General features: G+C 44.6%; 1 protein-coding gene across 5 annotated transcripts in view; it reads right to left on the bottom strand.

The window, feature by feature from the left end:
* CIITA (class II major histocompatibility complex transactivator) overlaps positions 1-15,667 on the bottom strand; it is a 58,065-nt gene that overhangs the window by 17,744 nt on the left and 24,654 nt on the right. For all 5 annotated transcript variants that reach the window (XM_061600023.1, XM_061600026.1, XM_061600024.1 and 2 more), the window contains exons 7-11: positions 14,163-14,303; positions 9,531-9,668; positions 8,729-8,797; positions 5,792-7,490; positions 1,427-1,600 (exon numbers count right to left, since the gene is read on the bottom strand). In XM_061600023.1, the coding sequence (XP_061456007.1) occupies positions 1,427-1,600; positions 5,792-7,490; positions 8,729-8,797; positions 9,531-9,668; positions 14,163-14,303 (2,221 nt within the window). The remainder of the gene's footprint in view (positions 1-1,426; positions 1,601-5,791; positions 7,491-8,728; positions 8,798-9,530; positions 9,669-14,162; positions 14,304-15,667) is intronic.

Below are 15,667 nucleotides of genomic sequence, written 5' to 3'. Positions count from 1 at the left end.
CTGCAGATTTCTTGTATTATACATATGTTGTATAAGTGTATAAAATTATGCATGGCATTGAAAAAGTGGATAGAGAAAAGTTCTTCTCCCTCTCTCATAATACTAGAACTCGTGGACATTCAAAGAACCTGAATGTTGGAAGATTCAGGACAGACAGAAGGAAGTATTTCTTCACTCAGCGCATAGTCAAACTCTGGCATTTGCTCCCACAAGACGCAGGAATGGCCACCAGCTTGGATGGCTTTAAAAGAAGATTAGACCAATTCATGGAGGACAGGGCTATCAATGGCTACTAGCCGTGATGGCTGTGCTGTGCCACCCTAGTCAGAGGCAGTATGTTTCTGAAGACCAGTTGCCGGAAGCCTCAGGAGGGGAGAGTGTTCTTGCACTCGGGTCCTGCTTGCGGGCTTCCCCCGGGCACCTGGTTGGCCACTGTGAGAACAGGATGCTGGACTAGATGGGCCACTGGCCTGATCCAGCAGGCTCTTCTTATGTTCTTATGTTTGCATGCAATCTTGCCTGATGCACACATTTCTCCAAAACAATTTCCCCTAACTTAATGCACTTTTGTATGCCATTTTCATTAATACGAGCCTTTGCAGACACACTTTACCCCAGTGCGTGCATTTCCGTACACGGTTGTAGAATTTGGAAAAGTGGGAATTTCAAAGGATAGCTGCGTTTTAGTTGCATATTGTTTCAGAAAGTGCAAATTTGGCAGGTTTGCAATTAAATGCAAACTGAATTGATTTTTCCTCCACCCATCCCTATGTCAGTTTTCTCTTTTATTTATTTATTTATAACAGGATTGCCAGCCTGCCCTTCTGCATATGATCCCCAGGTAGTCAGGGCTAGAACCAAGGGTTAGCGCTATCAGGCATCTACTGAGGGCTCTCACCCTTGCGCTAGGGAAACAAAGGCTCCATTTGCACTATATTTTTAAAGCAGTGTTATACTACTTTAAGCAGGCATGGCTTCCATCGGTGAATCCTGGGAACTGCAGTTTGTGAAGGGTCCTGAGAGTTATTAAGGAGACACAGAGCGACAGTTCTCAGAGGTCCATGGGAAGAGGGACTGACTGTTACACCACTCTGGGAACTGTAGCCTTTGAGCGGAACAGCATCCTCCCCAAATGACAGTTCCCAGGATTCTTTGATGGAAGCCATGACTGCTTAAAGTGGTATGATGCTGCTGTAAATGATTAGCACAGATGGGGCCTAATTTAGATGGACCTGTAGAACAGAGCTTGGAAAAGTTACTTTTTTGGACTACAACTCCCATCAGCCCAATCCAGTGGCCATGCTGGCTGGGGCTGATGGGAGTTGTAGTTCAAAAAAAGTAACTTTTCCAAGCTCTGCTGTAGAATATAAGTACACTATGGCATTCAGTCATTAACAACCATGGTTATGCTGACATAAACTCATACCTCTTGGAGAGTTGCTCCTGCGTGTGGACAAGAGCAGAGAGATCATCAATGTCCTTCATTGTCTTTGCTTTGAATGGAACGACAATGAATTTCTCCATGGCTGACTGCAGCTGCTCTCCTTCTTGGGCTTCCCACAAGTGTCTCCAGAGCTGGACAGCATCGCTGAGAGATGCCCTACAGAAGAGCAACACAGCCACACAGAGGCTGATGAGTCTGTGCCAGGCATGGGAAAGCTCAGGCTCCGGAGGCTGGTGGAAGTGTGGCCCTGCAAGCCTCTCCACCTGGACCTCAGATTCTCTCCAGGCCACATCCTTCCTGGGCCTCAGTTCCAACCCTCACTGAGTGCTTATGCCAGAGCTTGGCAAGTTCATGTTGAGAAGGAACTGGTTCTAGTCCAAGTTCAACCTGTCCTAAAAGGAACCAATTCATGTTTGCTCCTTTACAAAACAAATTAGTTTGGTTCCCATTCAGTTCGCAGTCAAATTCACATTTATCAGCCATTTTTCCCCAGCATTCAGACTGTTACAAGCTGCTGTCCTGACGTAGAAAGCATGCTTAAGATGAAGGAGAAAACATCAAAACACGTGCACAGTGGGATGTGAGCTGTTTAATTTATTTCCCCCAACAATTATGATCTTTAAACTTAAAGGCCCCACGAGACTCAGGAACACATGTAAGAGAATGAAGTTGAAGATGAACTAGAAATCATTCAAAGTTCTGTCCACCTGGTCATTATGGGCACTACTTTCAGGTCTAGGCCAGAGATTTTTTGAACTAATTCAGTGAACTTCGTTACACCAAACTAGGTCTCTCCAAGCACTGCCTGACTACGATGTGTCCTTGAACTCTGACAATGCTTCTCGTTCACCCAGATGGAAGGGTTGTGTAGAAACTTGCAGACTGCACAAAGGTAAAAGTCACAGTAGTTGCTGTGCCCACTTTTGCTCCTGGCCCCACCCACCTCTGGCCCCTGGAAGGTCTCCCAGAAGGGAATGTGGGTCTCAGGCTTGCTGATGGCCTCCAAAGAGGCCACCGGTCCAGAAAAGCCTCTGCTACTACCAGTGAAGTGCAGCAGGACATTTTCCTCTGCTATATTTCTCTGCAGAGGATTTTCCATTTTTTTCCATTCAGTAGAACAACAAATTGCATCAAACATTTATTCCACTATTATTCCACTTGAAACAGTTGTGGTTTTCCCCCTAAAGAATCCTGGGAAGGGTAGTTTGTGAAGGGTGCTGAGAGTTGTTAGGAGACCCTCATTCTCCTCACAGAAGTACAATCCTCAGAGTTGTTTCACGGTCCCGACTCTTGGAATTGTAGTGGAATAAATGTATGGTGTGAATGTGGCTTAAGCCATACTGAAATCAGTGGACACAAGTCAATCAACCCCATTGATTTTAATGGGTTGTATTTGCCAAAGTTACTCATGGCCATTAATTTCACTGGGCCTACTCTGAGTAAAAGTTAGTTGAACACAGCCCAATGAGTCTGAGTATGACTAACGCTGGGTGCAACTCAATGAATGGAGGCCAACTGCAACACTATCTTAGGCAAGGCTTGGTAGTCTCAAGGTTGTAATTAATCTGGTCATTATCCCTAGCAAGTACGGCAGCCAGCACACCATGCACAGTTCTTCGGGTTGCTAACATTTATTTAGTGTGTCAACAGTTTTCAGTACCTTTGTTTCCTGCCCCCTCCCACCAACCCCAGATTTAAACGATGCAAGGAAAGTACACACTATTGTCTTTGAGGGCCTATCCAGACTTTTGTTTCAATACAGACGTATGCAGCAACATGTCTTTGGCCCATTAAAAGGGCATTTGAAGCAGATGCATACTGGAGCGTCCACACACCATCCCACTGTGATGCTTCCCCAATACCCGCACATTGCATCTACACATTGACTTCGCCCACTCCACTGCCCGTGTTCCTGCCATCCCCGATTCCCCCTTCCCCCCCAGTGCAAGCAAGTTGTATCACACCATCATAATTTCATTTATATGCTTGTTTAAGCTTTTAGGTTGAGGCTGTGATTGCTGTGCTAAACCATGCTTGTTTGCAGGGGGGGAACCCCAAAGGAGTATCAGTATATGGCATCAACATGAAGTATGTGCAAGTAGCATAACAGCAGAAGCTTCTGTTCCCCCCCCCGCAATGTAAATTATTTGCACTACGCTCTGGTGGCTCCATGTCAATGGGGCAATTGAATCCTTTCTGGGTTTTAGCCTGAACTTTCAATGAGCTGTCCAAGGCGCTGAAACTGGCTAGCCTGAACTTTTAAGGAGCTGTCCAAGGTGCTGAAACCAGGCAGGCTGGCCTTTAAAGGAGCTGTCCAAAGTGCTGAAACTTCCTGACTGTGCTGATACTTTTAGGGTCGCTGACCTCATTTCCTGCTTGTCTCCGTCTTCTTCATCATGGCTGTTTGCATCTCCAACTCTAATTAGCTAGAACTACGATCTTTTCTATCAAGTATGTATTTCTCATAATGCAGTGGTTCCCAAACTTTCCCGTCCCTTGGACCACTTGAAAATGGTTCAAGGTCTTAAAAACTTAATGTTTTTTCTGCCTCTCATAGCAATTGTAATGCGCTGTGCTAGATGCTGTATGATTTTTATTTGCACTTTTCTTGCTTTTTCTGTTGCTTAAATTGCACTTTATAGTATTACAATTTGCATTCCATAGAATTCAAACTGTAATACAACAAACGAAATTGTAAGCAATAAAGGAAGCAAGAAAAATACAATTCAAAATCAAAATGAAGACTTCATGCAGGCATGCTGTGGACCACCTGAATGAAGCTCACAGACCACTGGGGGTTCACGCTCCACAGCTTGGAACCCCCTGCTTTTATTGATTGATTGATTGATTGATTGTACTTATATACCGCCCCATAGCCGAAGCTCTCTGGGCGGTTTACAGTAAATGTCAAGTTTCTTATTGTCCTAAATCCAGAGTCTCAGTGTGATTATATCCAGGGTAGAGTGTGCTCCTTCAAACCAGAATCCACAGACACGCAATGCAGCTACTGCTGTCATTTTGCAACAGGAACTTTGGTGGAATGAAAAGTTTCAAGATTTCATCAGGAAATGATGATCCATGGATGGCATGCTAATGAAGCAGTATGACGGACCTGAAACGTTTGCAGGTGCAAATATTACAGAATTAACTGCCCCACTGCCATCAAGAGCAGAAATCATCATGAATGGACACAATAAAAGTGCTTAGAGGCTTTGTTACCAGTCAAGCGGTATATAAATGTAGTTAAACAACATAAAAATAAAATAAATATTAAAAAACGTCTGGAGGGTCCCTACATTTCCACAACTATTCCAATAAAATTTTCTGCACAGTATAACATTTAAGCCACAATAGGTTTGCTTTAATTCCTACCCATCTCTCAAATACTTCAGGCCAAATACTTGTAGCGTATTGGAAAAAATGGGTGGTATTCAGTGCTAGTCCTGCTCAGAGTAGACCCATCAAAATGAATAGACATGACTAAGTAGGTTCATTAATTGCAATGAGTCTACTCTGAGTAGGATTTAGTTGAATAGAACCCAACATACTTTTTAATGCTTTCTTTGCTAAACACAAGTAAAATAAACATGCTAAGTTAGATCACTCTCTAGGCCAGGAGTTCCCAAACTGTGGTCCACAGCATGTTCATGGATTTGTGGTTCAAGACAGGAGACAGGATGTCTATTATATTAAATATTCATATTGATTTTTAATTGTGTTTACTGCTTCTTTTATTTATTTATAAGATATTTATATACTGCTATTCATTACGAAAAACCCATCAAAGCGATTTACAATACATAAATACCCAATAAAGCCATATATTCCTCAGATTGTATTACAATTCTGTGGATTTCAAATTGTAGTACAATAAGATACAGTATAAAAGAAATAAAAGAAGTGATAAAAGTACAGTTAAAAATCAATTAGCATCTAGCAGACTGCATTACAATCACTACAACAGGCAGAAAACTCATGAAGTGTTCCGCCAATACCCTCCACAGTTTTCAAGTGGTCTGTGAAGCAAAAAGTTTGGGAAGCGCTGTTCTAGGGCATCAGAAAATTTTCTGATGCAAAGTGAGAATTTTCAGATGCAGGTTATCCTATGCAAATTACTCCAAAATTCAGTCTCAACCTTGTTTTGATGGTGCACTTGCCTTTGGCCCCTCTGAACCCCTGTTGCTGCCTTGGATCTTGACTCCTGCCTCTTTGGGCTACATACTTGCTTCTGGCACACCTGGACTAAAAGCCAGCTGCCCCCCCCCCAAGGGCCCAATGTCCTGGAGCCCAGTGTCCTGGAGCCTGACCATTGCTGAGTCTCAAGATCCCGAAAAAAAACCAACAAACCTGAACGATGTAACATTCTTCAGAATGACCAGCTGTCTGAGGCCTTCTGAGTTTATGGTGCTTCCTCTCAAATCTAAAGCAAACTCCCTTGTGGATCTTCTTAAGACAGAGTGGAGGACATAGACATTGGAAGGGGTGAGAGGAAAACCCAAGAAAGAGAGATCAGATCTGACTTCTAGTGCCAAGTGCTTCAAAAGATACTGGTCTCCTGTTTCATGGACACAGTGGAGAAGCTCAAGCAACTTGTCTGGACCGAAATCCCTTATCTTGAGTTTTCGGATGTATTTCGAGAGACTTTTCTGCTTCTTGGTGACCATTTTCTCAATGTCCAGGTCCCCTTCCTCTCCAAAATGGAAAGAGGAGCTTAGACTTTCCCTCAAAAACAATAAGCCAGACAAGAAACGAGGTACCAGGTCCCACGAGGAGAGAAACTTCTTTGACTTGGTGAGCAACCGAAGATATTTGGTGAGTATCTTGTCCTTGATCTCTTTGGCCAGTACCAGATGCAGTGCAATTAGGAAATTTTGGACCACAAAGCTGGAGAAGACATACCCACACTCCTGTTTTCCGCTGCTTGAATTTTCTGGGAATGTGAAGGGTACCACTAGTCCATAGTTCAGAGCAAACTCCATCACTTCTGTGGAAGGGAACTGATAGCTCGTGAGTGCATTTTGGTGATTTTGTCCAAAAGACCAGGCCACCTGGGCTAAACCAGCAATATTCCGGTGCCTCTGGGGAGCTCCTTTCTTTGCCGAATGAGCCAGCTTTTGGAGCAGGAACTTGACAAAGAGGCTGGTAAGAGTAGAAGGTAGTTCTTCATCTCCCATTTCACAGACAGTTTCACAAATGAACCGACACAGGTCAGGATTGTAACAATGGCTGAAGAGATAAGGACAGTTCTTTATTAAATCCACCGCCTCTCCATAGCAGGGGGATCCTTCAAAATATCGAGTGAGGAACAACTCAGCTTGCTGCATGGAGAATCCCACCACTTCCAGGACTGCATCCATCCTGGATAAATACTGGTGCAGCTTGTCCTTGGGCCGTGCTGTTAGTAACAAAGTGCAACCGTTGAGAACCTTCTTCTGGAAGATGGCGGCCAAGATTGCTCCAATGCCCAAGGGCTCCCTGTAGGGTGGGCTGTCTGAGCAAGCTGTAAAGCCATCTTGATCCTTCAGCTCTTCAAAGCCATCAAAAACAAGAAGGGCCTTCTCCGGGCACTGCAATATGTACTTGTAGACTTCGTCATTACCCTCTCGGAATCCATCAGAGAGCTCAAACAGCAGGTGTTTGAGGCTGTAGCGATCTTCAAGGAGAAGGCTCAGCTTCCGGCAATCAAACCGGAAGATGAAGTCATATTCGGGCAAGTTGCCATCGGACCAGTCTCGGCAGATCTTTTGGACCAACAGGCTTTTCCCCATTCCTGCTTTTCCGAAGATGAGGACGATTTTGGTTCTCGAGTTGTTCTTCCATGGCAGCTGAAAGAGCTGGCTCCTCTCCACAGTGGCCTTCCCTTTCTCTCTGGGGTCGCAGGGCCGCAGTTCGGCACTTCTCCCGGTATTTCTGCTTTCTGTGGGGCACTGCACCATGCCACTTTCGATGTAAAGATGGTCCAGGGAGACCTCTCGCTCCATTGGCACAAATCTGCATGCGTCCCTGAAGTGGCTTTTTAGCCTCCTGCAAAAAGCTTCGGCGTGGTCTACAAGAAATAAAGAATGGAGAAAGGATAACGTGCCATTTCCAAAATGTCCACACACTCTTAAATTATATTTCAGTGATGTGGGAGAATGATCAGCCATATCCACATCATGCATTTAAAGCACAATGATTTCACTTCAACACCTGTGACTTCCCCCAAAGAATCCTGGGAACTGAAGTGTGTTAAGGATGTTGAGAGGAGACCCTTGTTTCCCTCACACAGCTGCAATCCCCAGAGTGGTGGTTTAACAATCAATCCCTCTTCCCAGGAAACTCTGAGAACTGCAGCTCTTTTATCACCTTTTTGCAATCAGCTTTTGTTTTATCTTCCTTCCACCCATCCTTTTTTCTGCCTAAAATGTGGAAAACCAGACTTTCTGGAACACTGAATGACCCAACACAAAAACCCTCAGGTGTGGATGTTTCTCTGCACTCCTTTGGGCTTTTGCCTCTCAGGTTTAGGAGGGTGTGGGTTTTGATGTTGCAGAGCTTGGAAAAGTTACTTTTTTTGAACTACAACTCCCATCAGCCCAATCCAGTGGCCATGCTGGCTGGGGCTGATGGGAGTTGTAGTTCAAAAAAGTAACTTTTCCAAGCTCTGGATGTGAGTAATGACATTTTTGGAGGCTATCCTTGAAAATGGGAGAGGGAACCTGAGGCCCACTAGATGCTGTTGGACTCCAACTCCCATCATTCCTGTTCAGTAGCCATACTGGCTGGGGATGATGGGAGCTGGAGTCCAGCAACATCTGGAGAGCCATAGGCAGTAGTAGAGTGGCTAATTCAGAAGTGCAGGGTCCCGTCATGTTAGTCACAGCCATGCCCCCTTTTTTGCTAATGGGTTGAGAATGAGATCCTTCTTAATGCCTTCTCCCACAACAACAGGGGCCAATAAGCATGAAAGGGGAGAGTGTTAGCTGCTGAGAAGAGCCTTCTCAATGGCTGACTCACCTCCTTTCACTCTGATTGGCTCCAATCAGCAGGAAAGGACAAAGGAGCATGTTAAAAGACTCTACTCAGTGGCTAACACACTCCCCTTTCATGCTGATTGTCTCAGGATGCTGAAGACATAGAGACCCTGCTGGGACTCTGCTCCCAAAAAAGTAAAGGGTCTAAGACCCCCCGAGACCTGAACTACGCCCCTGGCCGCAGGTTAGCCACTCCTGCTCTGAAATTCCCTAGCTGCATTGCCAGGTCTCAGCGCTGAAACAGAAGATTACAAAGCAACAACACACCCACCTGGTAGCTTGTCTGCTTGCTCAGAATGGACAGGTGGGGTTTCAGGTCTCCTGTCAACCTCCACTTCACCTATGAGTAAAAAAACAGCATACTGAAAAAGTACAGCCATGTAACCCTTCCATCCCTCCCCGCCCCCAAAAAAACTGTCAAGGATGTAGTACTGAGTTTAACGTTGTACAACCTAGGTTGTCCTTTTTTACAATCTGTGCTAGGGGGCACCAACCTTTCGAGGCCCAGGACACATCTGGATTTTTGAGTGAGTGCCATCAGCACCACCACCTCTGGTCACATCTCCCCCCCCCAAATCAGTCCCTACTCCCAAGAGACAGAAAAAACTTTTCCAAGGAGACTGAGTAAAAGTTGGATCCAGTAGAATTAATCTGAGTCTTGCAAAGTGCACAGAGCAGAAAGAGGAAGTGAGAAAGAGTGGCACTCTTCCAACTTCCTCCTTCAGTTCTATGAACTTTTCAAGGGAGGAAAAGGGTAACCACTCTCACCACCTCATGACCAAAGGGGACAGTGTGTGTGTGGGGCTTAGGGGAATCATGGGCACCAGGGGGAAGACCTCAAGGGCCCCTCTGCACCCATGGCCACCACACTGGCAACCTCTATGCTATATTTTGTCAGATCATTTATCTATCAGAGGCAGCCTCTGTCTGTGTTTCCACTGCAATAACAAATGGTTTTAAACAAACAAAAATCTGATGTTATGCAATCCACTGATTCTTATTACTAGAACCCATGGTCCACTGGATGAATTTTTGATTGATAAAGCAGTTGGAACAAAAATCATTATGCTTACCAGGACAGGTGTTAATGTCAGCAACATCTGGTCCAGCAGGAAAATCCACATGCTGAGCAAGAGGTGCAAAGGCCAAAATCACCTGAATATCTTCCATGCTGAGCGGGCAGTATCCCAAGTTAGGAGTTTCTGAAGGCTCTGGAAATGAGGAAAGAGGGTTTTGCACATCAACATTGGCTCATCTTTTTGCAACAGAAGAACTGGGCCATTCTCCGAAAAAACAAACCACTGTACAGGGGAGACCTTGCAAGGATAGCTGCCCCCCACTCCATGCAGTGGGAGGTGAAATATATTCTAGCAAATTTCTAGGTATGTTCTATGTTTTTAATTGACCATGACCACCTTTCCTTAAGTGAAGTGGTTTAAGCATAGCTGGCTGAAAACATGCATCCTGGGCAATCCAAGTTTGTCTTTTTCCAGTAACTAGATTCATTGCTTAAATAGCAACAGATTGTAATCAGTCTGATTTTACATCCAACTGCAGTTTCAGATTCAACTGTTAATGCACTCAACATAGAAATAGAACATAAACTCCAGTTTGAAACACAAAAGGCTGTCGTCATCATCATATGACATTGACCAATAAAAAGGCTTTGAAATTAATAAAAATAAATTTGATACAGATTTCTAGGATGAATAATGAGAGAAATATAATTTTCTAGGTTACATTATCTGTAGAAACAGCAGTAGCACAGGAAAGAGGCAAAGTGAGAACACCAACAAACATACAAAAATGTAATTCTCCATCTTTGGAGATGGCAGGTATTGCCTCCACTCATCATATGCCCAGAGGCGCATGTTACCAAATTCTTCCAAGTTACCCAGGTGGAGTGGACTGTGAAGTGAATTGGACTGTGAAAGACCAATCCAAGTTTTTTGCAGTTTTACAAATTTGTAGGGCAGTACAATATCTCAGAGAGGAGGTCAGGTCTCCTGTTCCCCTGGTGCATTCACTATAGCTGCCCAATTTCCCTGCTTCTTAAAGTTTGGTAGAAATATCTGTTGGCTATAGGCACATTCTTAAACTGCAAGAGGTTTTTTTGCCTATTAAAGACACCCAAGAGATTATCTTCTTCCATATGTACAATATCTGTTCAGCACGAGAAGCCTTGCTTTGGGTGCCTCCAACAACTGAGGTTCAGCAGATGTTCACCATTTCAGAGGTGGTACCAGCATTGTGGAACACCCTCCCTGATCATAGGGATGGACAAATCTGTCAATTTCACTTTCACTCTGTTCCTCATCTTTCCAATCTTCAGTTTCTTTCAATTTCCACATGTCTGTGATTCCCCCCCCCAAAAAAATTACAGTCTGCACGAGAATTCGTACACGTTTGTATGCACATTTACCCCAATCTATGCGTCTTTGTACATTATTTTCAGTAACATATGCATTTTTGTGTGCACTTTTCAGTAAGATATGCATTGTCATACACATTCTGTGGTGGGAGAACTGTACCGCAACATTTACAGAAGTGTGAATTTTGAGGGAGAGACGTGTTTCAGTTCCTGTATTGGTTTGGGAAGTACAGATTTGGTCGGTTTGCATTAAAAGGTGAACCAAAGATATTCTTCTCCACTTCTTCCTGGTAAACTCACCAGGACCAGATACTAGGCAGGCTTGGGCAGCAGTCCAAATCCTGGCCTACAGAAAAGCATTTGGTCTGAAATGATGTCAATCCTACAGTTTTGTTGGCTCCGTTATTGGTTATTCGCTGGTTCTGAGTTTCTGTAGGGTTTTCGTGCTTTTTCATGTGCTTGGTGTTTTTTGGCTGTTTACTGCTGCATTTAGTCGTTATTTTACTTGCTTTGAGTTTTTAAAGACTGTATATTGTATACTGTATATTGTTAGCAGGTGGCCTCGGTGGCACGGAATGCGTTCTACCACCTTCGGTTGGTAGCCCAGCTACGTCCCTATCTGGAAAGCGATGACCTCGCCTCAGTTGTGCACGCTCTGGTAACCTCTAGACTGGATTACTGCAATGCGCTCTACGTGGGGCTGCCTTTGAAGACAGTCCGGAAACTTCAGTTAGTGCAAAACACTGCAGCCAGACTGCTGACGAAGACCAGGCGGTCCGCGCATATTACACCTGTTCTGGCGCGTTTGCACTGACTGCCTATTTGTTTCCGGGCTAGATTCAAAGTGCTAGTTTTGACTTATAAAGCCTTACATGGTGCGGGACCACAGTACCTGGCGGAACGCCTCTCCCGATACGAACCTACCCACTCACTACATTCAACATCAGGCCACCCTGAGAATGGAGAGCTGGACTAGATGGGCCACTAGCCTGATCTGGCAGGGCTGTTTTCATGTGCATTATAGATAAGTAACTAAATTCAGTTGGATTTTCTTCACTCCATGGACTGTGCTTACCCTTCTCTTTTGCTGCAAGGCCCAAGGCAGATCTGTGAACCCCCACTCCAGGTGTAGTAGTCTACCCACCACATCTGTGGGGAACAGCCTTCACCATTGTCTTTCACCCCCAAAATGGCAAACAAGAAAATTGATCTAGGGAGTAGGGAGGTGTGCAACTGAAGAGACGGTCCACCTGCCTTGCGTATGGAAGGTCCCAGGTTCAACCCCCAGCGGCATCTCAAGGTAGGGCTGAGGAAGATGACCTGCCTGAAACCCTAGACAGCTGCTGCCAGTCGGTGTAGACAGTACTGAGCTAGATGAAGTAATGGTCTGACTCAGTGCAAGGCAGCTTCCTGTGTTCCATCTCCGACTGGCAGCAGCTTTCCCGGGTCCTTCCCCATCCCTTATCAAGGTACAAAAGGTGGCTCAATGAGTCTGACTCCATATAAGGCAGCTTCGTATGTGATCTGATCTTCTGCAGTTGTCACGCTTCTTCATCTCCTTCACTCAGCTATTTGTCCTCGCCATCTGGTTCCATCCAGCCCCAGACATCGCTTGCTTTGAGCTGCAGCCAACAGGATCCAGTTCTCCAACCAAAGCACCTCCCATCCTGACGCTGTAACTCTAATCCCACCTTCCAAGCCAAGCTGCACCGGAGGAAAGCCTATCCCCAGCTTCAGCACGCTGTGACAAAACGAGTGCTGTGCCAACATTTTCTCCATCAGTTAAGGAGAACTGAAGCTGCATTCGAAAATGGTCAGAAGGGGGAGAACATGTCAATGAAACCCAGCTGGCAGGTTTTCTTGTGATTTCCTTACTTTCGAGGTGGCCAAGAGGTGTTTGCGAGTGTCCCTTCTATCATACTACAAACCATCTCTTCAGCGACCTGCAGCCTCCCTGGGTGCCCGCACTTCCTGAAAACCCCAAGGCATCCTCAGCTGTGCTTTCCTCTAAGAAGGGGAAGCCAAAAAGCTGCCTACCAGGTGCCTAACAGCTGTTCATTGCTATTTTTAAGTAGTAAAGTCATTTTACTTTTCAAGAAATAATTGTTGTGGAAATATTTTGTAAAGAAGATAAAAAGGAAGGACTTCCTCTAACAACAAGGTCAGGGAATGCACCAGTCTCATGGGCTTGGTAGCCAGCCCTCCCAGTTTCCCACGCTTCAGTTAAAACCCATGGGAAGATGCCATTATGTAACTCCTCCCATTTTCCAGATCAGGAAGTGTAGGCAGCCTGGGAGGCTACAGAGTGCTGGAAAAAATGTCACCCTCAGCCACCTTGCAATGATAAGGTAAGCTGAACCCCACAATCACCAGAATTATAAAGAAATTACAAAGCTCCTTGAGGATGCTGCTGCTACCGGTACACACACACTCGTGTGTTTCATGGGTGGGTCTTGTCTTCCTGGTATATTTGTGCTTTAATCTGTTAGTAGTGATTGCGATTTAATATGTTATTTTAGGTCATACTGAAGTTTAAGATTTTTAAAAATGTTTTGTATTGTTTTAAACGTGTAATTTGGTTTTTATGACGTTTAACGTTTACGTTAAGATGGTAACGTTCAAGATGGTTTCTTTTAAATGTTTTGTATTGTTTTAAATGTGTGATTTGGTTTGATTTTTTTTAATTAAACCGCTTAGAGGCTTCTTACCAGTTGTGAAGTGGTATACAAATCAATAAATTAAATAAATTAAATAAATAATGAGGAAGGAAAACAGAAGTCTTTTTCACAGGAGAAGAAAATTTTGAAAAATCGGAGGACATGTTTTGGCACAGCACTAAACAAAATACACTGCATGGGGGAGAAATCCAGTTCGCATATAAAGGTGAACCTACCAAATCTGCACTTTCCAAAATAATACACAAATCGAAACAGAGCCATCTTTTGACATTCCCAATCCTCTGAATTTTGCCATTCAGTTTTCCAGCCAAGTGATGTGATGCAAAAATGCATATACTAGGGGGAAGTGTGCATACAAATGCATATATTAGTGAAGATAACATACAAAATATGTATATTAGGAGAAATTCTCACTAATATGCCGACACATTTTTATGAGGAGCTTTTAAAAACAACAGCACACAAATTGATGTGCCGATGTAGAGAACCTAACTTAAGAGAGGAAAGTAAGAAGCTGACAGAGATCCAAAATTGACAGATTCACCTGACAATTTACTGCATGAATAAAATTAACATGGAATTTGGCTCTTGGTCATATTTCTGGCATGTCGCAATAAGTGCAGAATGCAAACCTACACAAGTAATACATCTCATACCAAATGCTTTTGGAGGTCTTCCTGCAGGACTGATGGTAGTCACAGAAAACTGTACGTGGAAGTTGGACTGCGAGACTGGGGAACAACCCAGAGGGATAGTGATGGAGTCGGCATTGATGACGCACAGAGCTGGTGAATGCACTGCAAGGGGAGACAAACATCAGAAACAGATCAATGCTGTAGGGGATGCAATTTTATTGGGATGTGATCTCTAGGCTTTTACAAAGCTTAGTACAAGTTGAAGATCATTGCTTATGGCCTTGGTGCCTGGTGGCTGCTAGCTACTGAATGTGCACCCCCTCTGGGTTGGGTTTGGACTGGAGAGAAGGAACTTGGTGGAAACCTTGAAATTAGCCAGCAAAGGAGAAAGATGTACAAAACTTGCAGCTGGATGGCCAGAAGATAGCCCACGGAGGTTGGGAGAGGAGGGGGCTCAAAAGGCATACTGTTTGTTGGGGAAGAGATGCTGATGCTTCTTCACATAATAGTCCTGTGAGGTTGCTTGCTTGCCTGCCTGCCCAGCTAAAGTAAACAGGACAATTTAAAAACCATCATAAATGCCCCATATTCTTCTATCTTAAATAAATTATTTTATTGCTTTATAACATTGCTGATCGTTTGGACCCTGTTTGGCAATAATCCTGTCTAGGAGGAAAGGTGCAAGATACAATAAACGAGGGATAGATAATTCCTGGCCCAGGGCCTGATCAGTGTCCCTCCCCACCAAGTATTTTTTCCCCTGGCAGCTCAAGACACCACTGATTTGGGTGGCAGGAGGGAGGGGGGAAGTAAACTCAATGCCAAGGTGGACAGAGAGGGTTGTGTGGCTATCCTCTGTGTGTGTGTGTGTGTGTGTGTGTGTGTGTGTGTGTGTGTATGTGCGCACATGCAAGAGCTCAGTAGGGTGTGGGTTTCTTTGGGTCTTCCTAACTGCACGGAGGCGCACTCTGCCCTTGGCATTGCTATCTCATTGCTCGTCCACTCTTTCATTTCAGTCTGGCTTGCCAAATGGAGTTCAGCACTTAATGATATTGCATATGGGGAGAGCCCCATAGCGCAGTGTTGGAGCCCCTGCTCTGGATACCAAAGGCTCCAAGTTGGACCTCCAGCATCTCCAGGGAAAAGGAATGGGGGAAAGGAAACTGGTGATAGCAAAAGCCTTTCTCCCTTGTCCTGAGGCCATGGAGAATTACTACCAAGTGGAGGAGACCAGCCTTTCCCCAGCCTGGTGCTGCCCCCAGATGTTTTGAACGCAGATGTTGGAATTGCTTTTAAAGATGTTTTTCAAGATGGTTTTCAAGATGTTTTGTTTCAATGTATTTTAATGTCTGTTTTTATGAAGCTTTATAGTGTTTTTGTTTGCCACTCTGGGCTACTGGGAGGAAGGGCAGGGTATAAACAACAACAACAACCCCGTTAGCCCCAGCCAGGAAAACATCTGGAAGGTACCAGGTTCAGGAAAGGCCGAAGAAGACGATACCTTTCCCCCCCTTCCTGTCATGTCC

Source organism: Rhineura floridana, chromosome 17, assembly GCF_030035675.1.
Source record: "Rhineura floridana isolate rRhiFlo1 chromosome 17, rRhiFlo1.hap2, whole genome shotgun sequence".
Classification (NCBI taxonomy): Eukaryota; Metazoa; Chordata; class Lepidosauria; order Squamata; family Rhineuridae; genus Rhineura; species Rhineura floridana.
The sequence above is the reverse complement of the archived record's forward strand: the minus strand, read 5'-3'. Positions and strand labels throughout refer to the sequence as shown.